General features: G+C 40.5%; 1 protein-coding gene across 3 annotated transcripts in view; it reads right to left on the bottom strand.

Annotated features, from left to right (window-relative positions):
* brca2 (BRCA2 DNA repair associated) overlaps positions 1-13909 on the bottom strand; it is a 48814-nt gene that overhangs the window by 18597 nt on the left and 16308 nt on the right. For all 3 annotated transcript variants that reach the window (XM_042062977.1, XM_042062978.1, XM_042062979.1), the window contains exons 9-15: positions 12606-12693; positions 8046-12458; positions 7312-7395; positions 7158-7224; positions 6542-7014; positions 5807-5988; positions 5495-5682 (exon numbers count right to left, since the gene is read on the bottom strand). In XM_042062977.1, the coding sequence (XP_041918911.1) occupies positions 5495-5682; positions 5807-5988; positions 6542-7014; positions 7158-7224; positions 7312-7395; positions 8046-12458; positions 12606-12693 (5495 nt within the window). The remainder of the gene's footprint in view (positions 1-5494; positions 5683-5806; positions 5989-6541; positions 7015-7157; positions 7225-7311; positions 7396-8045; positions 12459-12605; positions 12694-13909) is intronic.

Below are 13909 nucleotides of genomic sequence, written 5' to 3'. Positions count from 1 at the left end.
GACAGTCTAGCGCCACCAATGAGTCAAAATTGACATTGCATCCATGCAATTAACTTTTGAACCATATGCCCGATTTCGAATATCGCAATATCTTTGGAAGTCTTGGATGAGGGTCCATGTTGTAGTGGTCAACATAAATGTGCCCCTTTTGTTATTAGAATGTTAAGCGGAGATTTAGCATGTTAAGCAGAGATTTAGTAGCATTAATTTCTTGTGTGGCTAGCTATATGTAACTTAATTCATGGGTTTCATCAGGTCCCTTTCCACAGGTGTATAAAATCAAGCACCTTGATTATCAATGCAGACTGCATGGTGCTTGATTAATACACCTGTGGAAAGGGACCTGATGAAACCCATCAATAGGGAGGAGATGTAGGCTATGTTGCTATGTATGGGATTTATGTTGCTTAGCGTAATGCCATGGTCATTTGATATGAGATGCTTGCACTTAGTCACTCGTAACTTTAGGACTCCTATTTGTTTTTTTACTAAGAGTAATTCACAAAGCATTAGCACTAAAAGTAGCATCTACGTCGGTGACCAGCTTAAAAGAAGTCGTGAGGACTCCTAACTCACTAAGACCTATTCAGAAACAGTTTTTTGTGTCATTTCATGTCGCGATGTTTTGAAATGCGTCTACAGGAGCTTCCAATAGCGAGGGAACAATTTTGCATCGAATAACTAAGAGATTCAGTAACACCACCAACAACAACCAAAACTAACCTATTGTCAACGTGTACATTAAATGTAACGTTTCATTGTGAATCAAATTAAAATGTTCTCCTCTCTGCAAACGTAGGCATAGGCATATGGTGACATAATAATTTTAATAATGTTGCTGTGTGAATCACGATAAGCGCATGGCCACTTCTTAATGGAACCCACTGTATGGAAGTAGTCTAAGTAAAATAGAGATGTTTCAAATAAGATAAGGTTAATCAGAATTCTAGGATATGCCCGCTTGAAAATGGCAGAGATAGAACTGAACTTTGGCCATAGCAACCATCCATTTAGAATGACTGGCCTTCATAGCAACCAAAGATCTTAGCTGTGATGCATGTATGTTATGTGATGCAAAGTATAGAAAGGGGATGCAATAGACACAGGTCAAGAAATATAGTGCAATGTAGACAGTAGTATAAGCTTACAGTTGATTTACAGAAGGTGGTTTAGAGTAATATGAAGTATTCCTTTATTCTGATATACATCTGAGATACATAGGCTCTCAAAACAATCCCAAACAGACATAAGGTCTTTTTAGAGCAAATCCATATAGATTCACTGCAAAAAATGAATTCTAACCAAGTGTTATTGATCTTATATTAAGATTAAAAAATCTATTTGTTATTGTTTTTAGTATGAAAAGACTTACCTAGCGCCCTCTCAAAAGATCATTTTGACTTAATTTAAGAAGACTTTAACTTATTTTAAGGAGTCTTATCAAGACAAATTTGCTTGTTTTTAGGACAAATTTGCTTGTTTTCAAGATGAGATGTCTTAAAATAAGTCAAATTTCTTTTAAATTAAGTCAAATGATTTCACAAAAAAAGCGCTAGGTAAGTCTCTTTATACTGAAAACAATACCAACTAGTTTTTTTATCTTGATACAAGATTAATAACACTTGGTTAGATAAGCAGTTTTTGCAGTGTTATTTGTCAAATAAACCAGTAAAACATAATTAGGGGATGGAATATATAACATTCACAGCTCATATTTTTTTTAAAAATAAAATCAGTGAAAAGGTATCCTGACAAACAAGCAGCATTTTAATGCCTTGGTCATATTTCATAATTTCAATTCTTCTGTAGGTTACCTGATAGCCCAGTTTGAGAGGCGCTGGACGCGTGACATTATTTATTTTTGCAGCCCATCACTGCGGTCTTATTTTATTTTATTTTGTTTTATTTTATTTTTTATTTTATTTTGTTTTATTTTATTGATTTGATCTTAGTCATAGAAGCTAAATTCGAAGGCAGGCCACAGGTAAAATCCAACGAACCGCATTCACCCCGCAAGCCAATAGTTGAATAGCCCTCTCCTAGAGCTTTTGAGATTTTGCCACTGCTCCAACACTGAAAGGCACTGTTAGAATGCTTGGATCAAGCCAGGTTCAGCATAGGGCAGGGGTCTCAAACACCCGGCCCGCGTCCTGCCCAATTCCGGCCCGCGACGTATGACAAAATAATAATGTAATCCGGCCCTTGAGGCTATTTAATTGCGACAAACAACGATACTGATTAAAATAGACGATAGATCCAGGTACGGTGACAAATCTCATTTGTAGGCCTACTCTGCTCCACTATGTGCAAGACATCCAGAGCTTGATTCAAACCCAAAATCGCTGCGCAAAGTTTTCAGGAAATACTTGTATTACACGCGAGAAACACAAAGACGTGCATATGTAATGACGCGGAAGCGATGCAGGCCATAGTGTTGCAGAAATTGAAGCAGAAATTAAGCAGAAACAGGCCTACACCTAATGTTGAAAAACGTTCACGTGTGGTGAAGTCTTAGGTAAGCTATGTTATTCACCTATTCTAATTCTGAAGGAGAATATCCTTTTGGAGATTATGATCGATCGTCTATGACAGTGATAGTCACGGTGCGTCTGTGAATGGAGGTGCGTGTATACAACGGTGTCCACTAAGCATACCATGCTTGTTTCGACCCTCTGCCAAACATAGCTTGGATGTTGCAGTGGTAATCGTGATGATAGTGTCCGTAATGGATGTGGTACAGACAGCAGGGCTAGTAAAAAAATAGGGCTCTAAAGAACTACAAAGTCACCCGCAATATGATGCGAATTTCTGGGTATACTGCAGATTACCCGCGATAGGAACTGTTTGACCAGAATACTTTATTGTAGGCCTATATTGTAGTAATCTATTACTAAACCACAACATCTTAGGTGTTGGTATACATCTTAGGTGTTTTCCTGTTCATTTGTTATGTGGGTAATATGAAAAAAGGAAAGTAAACCTGCTTAAATATGTTCATCCAGTATTTACTGAAAGGTGCATAATTTGAGGTGCTTGCCATCCAGTGACAAATTAGATGGGTAAATTTACCCCCTTCATAAACTTTTGTTTTACTCAAAGATTTTTACATTTACAGTAGGACTTTATCTCTGACCACTTTCAAGCCATGGCCTTTTGAAATTTTGATATAAAAATCCAATGGTGTTGCTTTCTTAACCCTGATGCCTAGTTTGCCAGGTTTAAAAAAGTTATGAGAGGAAATATTATTATTTGGTGTGAAACACACACACATACCTGTTTTTATGTTTTTCATTTATTTTATAATTTGTATTAATATTTATTTTATCATTATTTTATTTATAAGCTAAGGTTGCTAGCACAGGTGTCTAAAACTAGATAAAAACACTTGCACTTTCTGTTTGCAGTTTTGTGTGGTATTTGAAAAAAAGAACATTGCATTTTCAGAAATAGCCGGCCCTCCAATCAGATGACGTTGACAGAATTGGCCCCCAGCTCATTTGAGTTTGAGACCCCTGGCATAGGGTATGCCACTGTCTGCTCACGTTGCTAACCGGACCAGGGCAAACACACTTTCGCAGTTCCCGCCGGAAATGCAGTCTAGTTGTGATATTTATTCAACATCATTATTGTAATTAATTAATTAATTGTAATGAATTAATTCCTTCATTCATTAATTCCTCCCTTCGTTCATTGAGACTGCTAATTAAGTAATTGCCTGCACCTGGCATTTCACCCATGTTCTCAACCTGGGACTATGCAAAACCAGTGCATGTTACTTGTTCATATAAAGGCTGTGTGCCGAAACGTTGGTTAAATAAATATACGAAAAAAGAGATCAGAATGTGCCGCTACCCTATATTCTTCGATTAATTAAAGGAACTAGAAATGTAATTCCAAGGAATTACCAGTGCATGAAAATGCTAATATTGTGATGTAAAATATAATGTAGTTAAAACAGATAATGCAGAGGGGAGTTGTTGTAAATTATTATAGCAGTGGGCAGGTACTTTCTATAACAGTCCTTATACCACTGCTTGGTTGAATTTCCCATCGTTATGAGTTCTTTAGAACGTGCAATAACCATAGATTATTTGCACACATATGAAGTAGCCCGAGTGTTTTGGGCGCATCACACTTGTATATTAATTCACGGAACTCGTGAATTTTAAATGAACTGTCACGTTACATCAGAACTATCAAATAGCGATCTGACCGACGCGGTTCAGGAGCGACTTGACAAGAGGAATACGACATCTGAAACCCATGTCCAGGATCCGTCTGTGTGTGGTGACTCTCGATGCAGTAACTCCAGCCTCAGTCCACTCCTTGTGAAGCTTCCCCACACTTTTGAATGGGCTTTTCCAGACAATCCTCTCCAGGCTGCGATCATCCCTGCTGCTTGTGCACCTTTTTCTTCCACACTTTTCCCTTCCACTTAACTTTCTATTAATGTGCTTTGATACAGCTCTTTGAGAACATCCAACTTCTTTTGCAAATATCTTTTGAGGTGTTCCCTCCTTGTGGAGGGTGTCAATGATGATTTTCTGCACAACTGTCAGGTCAGCAGTCTTCCTCATTATTGTAAATTCTACTGCACCAGAATGCACTGCAAAAACCGCTTATCTAACAAAATCTAACCAAGTGTTATTAACCTTATATCAAGATAATAAAAACTAGTTGGTATTGTTTTCAGTATAAAGAGACTTACCTAGCGCTTTCTTGTGAAAACATTTGACTTAATTTAAAAAAAGATTGACAGATTCCAAAAATAATTCAGTGGAAATGAATGGATTCCAGTTTCTTCCAGTAGCAGCAACTGGAATCCATGCATTTCCACTGAATTATTTTTGGAATCTGATCCCTTATCATAGCTGTTCATTCTTACTCGTTGCTCGACTTATCGTGACTAAATTCAAGATGGCTGCAAACGCTAAACTTCGTGAAGATACTGTCTGTATAAATCATCTTGTAAGTAAACTACCAGTGCTTTTTCAAAGTTCTCAATGTCTCGTTTTAAATGTCAGGGCCCTCGGAAGTCTACCAATGAAGTGTGGAGATACATTGAGCCTCGTAAATGGGTGTAAAACAGTGATTTATTTGCATGGCTAGCCCGATGCCGAAGCACCACTATTGAAAAAGATGTTGGTAGCATCGGCTAACTAGCGCCAGATTTTGGAGTGCAGGGGACAAGCCGAGATGGGCTATGAGACATTCGTTCACACTCGGTATCATGTTTCGATACACTTTAGGTCAATATCACACCGGAATTCTCCTTTAACCCATGTGAAAATTAAACATCTAAATGTAGCACATACTTTGACCGATCTGAAAAATCAGCACTGATTTGTGTTGTTCTCAGCTAAAAACTTTAAGTGCTGTAAAGGAATTGTTCAAATTCCACTGTGGACATCGCTGGGTTAAAAGGTGGTATGCAGATGGGGATGTTTTATGAAATACTGATACCAACCACACTGACAGCATTTCTCAGTCCTACCTGTAAAATTGCTCTTTTCCCAGCATTCCTCTGTGGTCTGGGATGAGCCAGCCTCCATCAGCCAGCTGAACTCCACCAGCTTGACTGAGTGCCTCCCACTTGAAGAAGTGCTTCCATGGAAACTTGAAAGACTTTGCACTACCACTACTGACCTGGCACACCTCAGAGGGCACTCCATACATATACAACTGATGGAAGAAAATGCCAGAAGTCACCAGAAAGTAAATATACATACCAGATGCACAGAGCTCATGTACAGCTACCATGTACAGCAATAATGCTCTTAAAGTAGAATCCAAATCTGACTCATACCCTCTCCTCTGAGTGCTGTCTTGGACACTTGTATCCCACAGCGGCTCGGAGTGAGACTCTGGCTACGCCAGATGTCTTTGCAAGGAAGAGGCTTCCTGGAAGAGGTCTGATTGTCTGCCGTTTCTTTCTGATCCTCATGTCCTGCATCTCTCTAGCAAGTTGTATACAATGTAAGGCTTCCTCTAAAGGGGGGAAAACATAAAACAGCATTCATAAAGTCTCTCTCTGTTGCAAGTCTACATACACAGGTCCAACAGAAACCTACTTATCTAGTCTGGGGACCACACAAATCTGAGGGCACATGGATTTGCTCTGGCAGATCCTGTCTGGCCACTCTCCCATTGGTAGTGGTTTCCAAAATCACAACTACTTACTCAGCTTGGTGTGGGCATCACACACAGATGAGGACAGAGGAGAAGGACAGTTGACACCACATTTGAGCACAACAATAAAACGACACAGACAAGTATCTTCTTTGTAACTAAGTAAATAACTGCATTTAAACCATACATTTACAAGAAAGATGTGTTCGCTGTACTTCTGAAAGGATTTGGTAAGAGTATAATGTACCAACTTAAGCTTAATTTCACTGCTGGTTATGCCCCCACAAAAACTGACAGGGTCCAGACCAATTCTAAATTGAGAATTGGCTTGGTGTCAGACAGGATGCCATTTAGCACTTAGGTATACAGTAGAATAGAAGTTTGAGTTTAGATTCAGCATGACTAAGGTTACCTGAGGGGCTAGGTGATTTATAACCTTCTGTGTGTACATCTGTGTTTGGTGCCTCATGATTAAGGCCATGCTCAACCTTGTGATTGAGATCATCCCCATCTCTGCAAGGAAGAATCCTGCTGTGACTTAAGTCTGAAAGGGCAGAGCAGTCCTGAATGCAAGCCTCAGCATGAGGGCAAATCTTTTTCATCACAGGAACAAAACCATTGCATTTTTCATGCATCTCAGTATGGTCTTCAGATCCAGCAACAGAGTCAAAGGGACGTTTGCAGTCATTTACTTTCGTTTTGAACGGTGGCACAAAACCCCTCGGTGCTCTATGGGCCAGAGACTTCTCCCCTTTCTGATGTTCAGGATTTGTTTGTTTAATAAAAGGGGGCACAAACACTGGCAACTTTTCCTGCTGTTTGGCATAGGACACAGGAGTAGTCAACTCTGGCTCTTCATTTATCCTCTTTGGTGTCATAGTAGTCCTAAGCCAAACCAGATGACAATATGTTAAGGAAAAAGTTAAGTTTCAAGTATTTGGCAGACAATTTTATTAAAGGCAAATAGAAAACATTTGAGAAAAAATACTAACAGTAGGCATACATAACAACTTTCAAATAAATCCTACCTATGTGGTTGAGTAATATTTGGCTTTAGTGACACGTTGCATGTTACTGTCCGATCATTCAAAACACCTGGAAAAAGTTATATGTAATTATGGATGAAGCTAGAGAAACAAGAAGCCCTACGATAACAACCAATTACTAAATAATGCATTATACCATTTGGGGAGCTTTTCAAAGGCACAAGGGGTCTCTTTGACTTGTTAAACTCTGTTAGAAGACGTCTTTTCAGAGGTGGCTGATCTGAAGGAGGGACATGATAAAAAATAATAAAAAAATGAAGCAATCATGACCATGCAATTTCTTTTTTACTAACACTGTGTCCTAACTGCATGCGATGCGAGCAAGTGTCATAGCGACATCAGTTCAATTCCAATGTTCTCAATTGAAATGTTTTGCAATACATTGTTTTGCAGCGTGATGCAGTGCATCGTTCAAACAAAACAGAGCCTGCTACTCCCTCCCCCTCCCTCCCGTGCAATTGAAACTCTCCTAAACATGCATATCGTCGGTGATTGGCTGGAACATTTTTATAATGTTTTTATGGTCTAGGTTTGACCAAGTTGTTTTTGGAGCCCGGACTGTCCACAAAAGCATTTATAGTGTAGTGTACAGTGTATTCAGGTCACAGGCAGCTAGTGGACGACAAGGTGATGTTTGCTGTATGTGACAAAACATGTTTTAGCTTAGAAAGGTCATAACATCGCTTAGAGCACCTTAATGGATTTAGTGTGGATAAAGACTACACAAGTCAGATTCTCGCATGCGGTTAGGACACGTTTGCCGTATGTTGTGTCACATGTTGTCTGTTATGGAGAACTTGAAACAGCTTTGATAGTAAAATTCAATTACAATGACCTTTACATTTTTAAATCTTCAAAAACGTTTCGTACCTTTGGAATCATCATATTCCCAATCCCGTTTTCCACTCCATCTTTTTTCCACATGTGGATTTACTGGACTTGCACCTGATGTCCCATGGAGAGTATCATGAAGATCTTCATCCTCCAGTAAGGCCTTGGTGCAAGCGTCAGCTTCCTGTTCAAAGTATCTTTGCTGGGTAGTGGTGCAATTACTCAGACCATCAGACTGAAAGCTCAACCCAGAGGAGTGCCTTTTAGGTGGTCTTGACAAACAGGAAATGTTGCATTGGTTCCTCTCAGAGTCTAGGGGTACTGCAGGCTTCAGGTGTTTTTCTGGTGCAATGTCAAAATTCTTTTTAGGTAGCGTTTCAACACCACATTTCTCCAACTGCTTATATGCCTCCTTCAAAGCTTTCTTTGATACAGCAACATCTTTACCACTTGCTGTGCTAAATCCAAAAGATATGGTTGAATGTTCTCCACATTTTGTGCCTTCATTTTGGGTCTCTGGTGTGATGTTAGGACTACTCAAAATATTGTTTGCCTCGGAATCAGTATGATAGGAATTCTTTGTGTTTTTTCCACAACTGACAGCAGGAACATGACCACAATCATCAAATATAGCATGAACAGATTTAAGTGTCGTGGCAGACATGGACACAGATTTACCACTTGCTTTGTAAATATTCACACCTCTGTCCTGCAGATCCTTTTGTTCATCATGCTGCAATACAACACCTATTAAGGGCTTCGAATCTTCTGGTCTTAGGCTTTCATCAAACAGGTGCCTGGCATGTTCGACAGCAATACTGGATACGGACACAAGTTTGCCACTTGCAGTGCTGAACCCACAATGGGTGACTCCTGGATTATGGATTGAATGTTCACTTATACTAATGTCCCCACTTGTTACTAGAACAGATCCAGTTATCATGTCCTCAGAGGTATTACCAAGGAGACTGCCAGCATCTTTATCCAGTCCATTTTTGGGAGCATGTTTAATTTTGATACAGTTTATTTTTGATAATGAATCGCAATCAGTTAATAGCGCTTTCACAGCTTGAACTGACTCTGCTGAAACATATATTCCTTTACCACTTGCTGTGCTGAAACCCAAACAATCTTGCTCACTGTTTCTTTGCACTGGTGGAGGTTCTACTGTAGAACCATTAACCTGTTCTAAGCCTTGTGGCTGTACACATTCATTTAAAAGTTTTTGTGCTTTCTGAAGTGCAGTACTAGACACAGATATACGTTTCCCATTTGCTGTACTAAATCCAAAGCTTTTTCCGGAATCACTGTGACCTGTGTCTGTTTCGTGTTCCCTTTTTTCTGGCACATCACTATCCATCAACAAATCCACATCCTCCTCAATAGGTTTTCCAGAAATTAAGACTTCAGGATTTTTGGTAACTGGCAGCGTTTTCATTGAAGAGTTTGTAAAATCATTTACATGTTTAACAGCGTCACAATGGCTATTTTCTGCAGTCTCACTCAAAATACTCCTTGCTTTTAACAACGCTTTTTCAGACACAAGCACAGATTTCCCCCTTGCAGTTCTGAAACCAGAGTCTCTTTTGACTGGATTACAACCCATCAAATTGGACTCCAATTGAGTGCCTTGCATTGTTTCTATGTAGGTTGAATTCACTGCACATCCAACACGGTCTGTTAAAGTCGATGCATCCTGGTGGGCTTTTGTAGAAACACATGCAACTTTCTGACTTACTGTCCTGTATCCTTTCCTAGACTTTATATCAACAACTTGAGTTACTGAATTTGCATTCTGTTGATTAGATTCACACTCATATGACTGATGTACCTTATCCAGATGATTCCTGACGTTTGGTAATGCCTCTACAGATACACAATCCATCTTGTTGCCTTCTGTGCTGAGTCCACATGACTGTCCACCAATACCAGCTTTGAGTGTAATCCCTGTAATGGTTGTTTTCAGACTGTGAGGGGCACCAATGCCACACACTGTAGACTCTTCTTGTCCTGTCGGAGCACCACTTAACATTTTTCCATGTTTATGTATTGTGGCATTTACATCATCACCAAGTTCCTCCTCAAATTCTTTGTGGTCAGAATCAATACAGTGACTCAAAAATGCCTTCGCCTGAAGGAGTGCAGTTTCAGACACAAGCACCTTCCTGCCTCCCGCGGTTCTGAATCCACAGAGGTTTTCCCCTGAGCAAGAAATGGCTGAATTGAGTGCTACACTGGAGTTCATCTTCAATATAGTTTTACCAAAAATACTTTCATCCCCAGACATACTAGTTCTACTGAGGGCAGCTTTGGGTTCTTCCTTAATGCAAGAATCACTGTCAAAACTACAGTTGTCCAATGACTTACTTCTCCCAGAGGTGTCTATGAACTCTGGATTCCTGACCATGGATTTTTGATTGTTTATCATTCCAGCACAGCTGTTCTGACTTCTACCTAAATCATTGCCCTGCACATTTACTACATTTTCCACTGAAGTGTTTAAATCAGTCTTAAAGTCTGACTGTGATATTTTACCTACTGACATATTTTCAACATTGATATGTAAAACATTGTTTAATTTAACACCATCTCTTTGCACTGACTTATGATGTTCTATGTCATTGCTAAAACTATCATCAAAGTTGATGCCTGTCAGAATATCTGGGTCCCACTCTCTCTCCCCTGCCTGCTGAGCAGATTCCTGGGGTTTGCTAGAGTTCACCTTGGCTGGTTTGACTTGTGTGAACTCACACTGGCTGTTTGCATCCTCTAGCAGGCTGCAGAGCTCAGACACGTCTGCTTTTTGTGATGCCGTTAAGGCTGAGCAAGCATCAGCTGAACTGAGAGGAAGTACCAGCAGAGGTGATATGCTCTTCACATCAAAGTCTGACTCAAGGACCTGTGGTTTTCCACTAACCTCTTTTAACTGGACTCCAATGAGGTTATTATCTATTGAGGATTCATCTTCTAATTCCTTGAACATTTTCTTGGCTTTCCAGACACTCGATGAAGAAACATTTATTCTTCTATCTGTGGCAGTTTTGAAACCACACACATCCAAAGGGTAATGAGGAGTACTGCTCTTCTGAGTTGCTATTCTTCTGTCGGGTGGGAGTCTAGTGTTCTTCTGCCCTGGGCAGAGCACATGGTTACTCTTTCTACAATCCTGAGTGCCTTCAGTGTTGTCTGATCCGTCTCTGTTGTGTAGGGCAGTAGAGTCTGTGAGATCAGTTCCAGCAAATGCATCCAGTAAGTCTTTTGCCACATTTACAGCTTCCTGTGAAATACATATAGTCTTACCATTGGCCGTTTTGAAACCAGAAAAAGCTTGGCTTTGAGACGCTGTGAAACACCTGGATGCTTCATATCCTGTAGTGGAATGACCATCACTGGCGGTTGTGTTGTTGTTGTGGTTGTTACTTATATCAAGCTGTGACAGAAAGGCATTCTGTCCAGTGATGGAAGAGCCATTTTGCTCATCAAATGTGTCAGTCTGGCGTTCACACAGTGGCTGAGCTCCAGCATCCATGTTCATCACTGGAGCAGGATTTGGGGAGCTTTGGCCCTGCACTACTTCCTCATGCTTCACAAATGATGTGCTTGGGCAGACCTCTTGACTAAAATCTACTGCAAATGCCTTGCACAGCTGCGACATGTCAACATCTTTTTCAAAAATTGTAGAGTTACAAACTTGGCTTCTGCTTCTGTGTGTATTTGGTGTTTGCTGTTGTGTTGGCACAGTTTGATACTGATGAAGAGGTTTGTTAAACCGCTGCCTGACATCTTGACTTGAGTTTCCTGCAGGGTAAATAAACTTCTTGGGTTTCCTACATGAGGGAGGTGCACATGAGACAGGTGCACATGAGGCATCCAGTGTGGAAACTTGAGGTGCATTCAGCTGCATGTCTGACAGGGATTCCTGCCCATCTATAACCTGCAATAAAGATGTCTGCAGATTATGCTGAGAGGCATCATCCTGCTTTTGATGCTGCATATGCTGTGGAGTTTGCTGGTCAGTAGATGAATCACCTGCGCGAACCTGCTCTATATTTGAACCTGAAATCTCAGACAAGCTTAATGGAGTCCACTGTGTAATTTCATAGTCTCTCTTCTTCAGGGGATAGCTGATCTCTCCTGGCTTGGCGAGATCACTGAAAGGCAAGTCTGGCTTTGTACCTCCAGCCAGCTTTCTGTGAGCCACTGTAGCGTCTAGAGCCTGAGGATCTTCTTGTAATGCAGAGGTTAACCTCCTCTCCACCTGCTCTCTGGTCCTCACCCTTTGCAGGGATGACTTCCTGCTCGTGAAGAGGAAGGAAAGGACATCTTCAGTGCCATCAAGAACACTTTCCACCGTTGTTCGCAGTTCTCCATCATCTATGGCATCCGGAACCCTCTGTTTCCACCCACAGCTGACATAATTATCTTCCTCTGGAGAGCAGTCAATCTTCTTTTCTACAAACAGATAATGAGTTATACAGGAAATTTGCAGCTACACCTATGTACCTACACATTTACAATTTAGCAAATTACCAACTAGTTAAAAACGGTGTGGGGTGGGAGGTGGGGGATTAATCAACCCCTTAACACTAAGTTAGTCACCTTTAGCCTCCTCAATGAATGGCCTGCCCGCTTCTGATGTTTCCAAGATATCATCTTTGAAGACGGGAGGAAAAAGCTGCCGCACAAACTAGAAGAGAAAAAAAAAGATTAATCCTCACATCTATCGAGTACTTAAAAACGGCTTGCATTTTTTTTGGTTACGACTAGTGTCGTGTGTGTGGGGCAAAATGTGGACCTGTCGGGCCGTGTGTGCTGTACAAGTCTACAGTTCTATGCAAAGTGTCGATCATAATGCTATCCTGTACTGCATTTTGTCTTTAAACCGAATGATTAAAGGATTTCATATTGAGGCATATAGTGTAACTTATGTAACGCAAACTTATTTAAATAAGAAACAGAAACCAATTTTATAAGAATTAGACCTGAATTCATGATGTATCCTGTGTGTAGATTGAATCTAATGTATGTATGTAATTATATCTTGTTGTATATTTTTTTTGTATTCATTGTATCCAGCACTCTGTAAAATGTCTTGGACTTGACTCCATTGTATCTGGAATACTGCAAACGGGAATAATCACTCAAAGTTAACCAAATATTTCTTTATTAGGGCAGGGCAGGCATATTTCTCTTTTAAACGCATACAAGTTCAACTAAATGAAAGAAAATGACCCACAGACAGGGCCATAGGCATATGTAAAACTGAACTGAAAAAAAAAAAATTGCCTAAACACTCTGCTGCAATATCAGCAGTCCAAATAGTCTTGATCAGATTTCCCGGGAATCCCGTCCTGACACCCTAACATGTGCCTGACTCTTTTCATACTTCTCTTTACTCTTTCGTTTCGCCTCATCCAATCCTCATCGTACCACCTGCAAGCGACGTCCGCAGAAACTCTGGGTTCAGGAGAAGCCAAGGATCCTCGCTAGATCGTACAGCGTGACATGAACTTATCATTTTCTATCCCTTATTTTCCTTAAACTCCTTTTCCAATGTGGTTTTACTACTTAGGTCAATTTAGGTTAGCTTATTGTGCCTCCTAGCCTGGTGGGCCATCCTATATCCAAAGATTGTTAAGGCGGAGCAAGATATTTCATCAGGAGCCACTTCCGGGAACCCGGTTCGCACACGGGGGGGGGGGGGTCATAATCCCCCTTTATGCAGAGCAGAGGCAGCGACTGCTCCATTGAAGTCTATGGGCAGAGCTCAGAATTTTACCACATATGCTAAGGTCTTGGTTCTATACAGTTAGGAATGTGAATTTCGGGCACGTTTTCATGATCCTCAAACCCTTATGAACATTTCAGGTACATTTTTACGACTTTATATCAGGTGTGCGCCG

The sequence above is a fragment of the Alosa sapidissima genome, chromosome 15 (genome assembly GCF_018492685.1).
Source record: "Alosa sapidissima isolate fAloSap1 chromosome 15, fAloSap1.pri, whole genome shotgun sequence".
Taxonomy (NCBI): domain Eukaryota; kingdom Metazoa; phylum Chordata; class Actinopteri; order Clupeiformes; family Clupeidae; genus Alosa; species Alosa sapidissima.
Note: the sequence above shows the minus strand (reverse complement) of the source record. Positions and strands in the feature narration are given on the sequence as shown.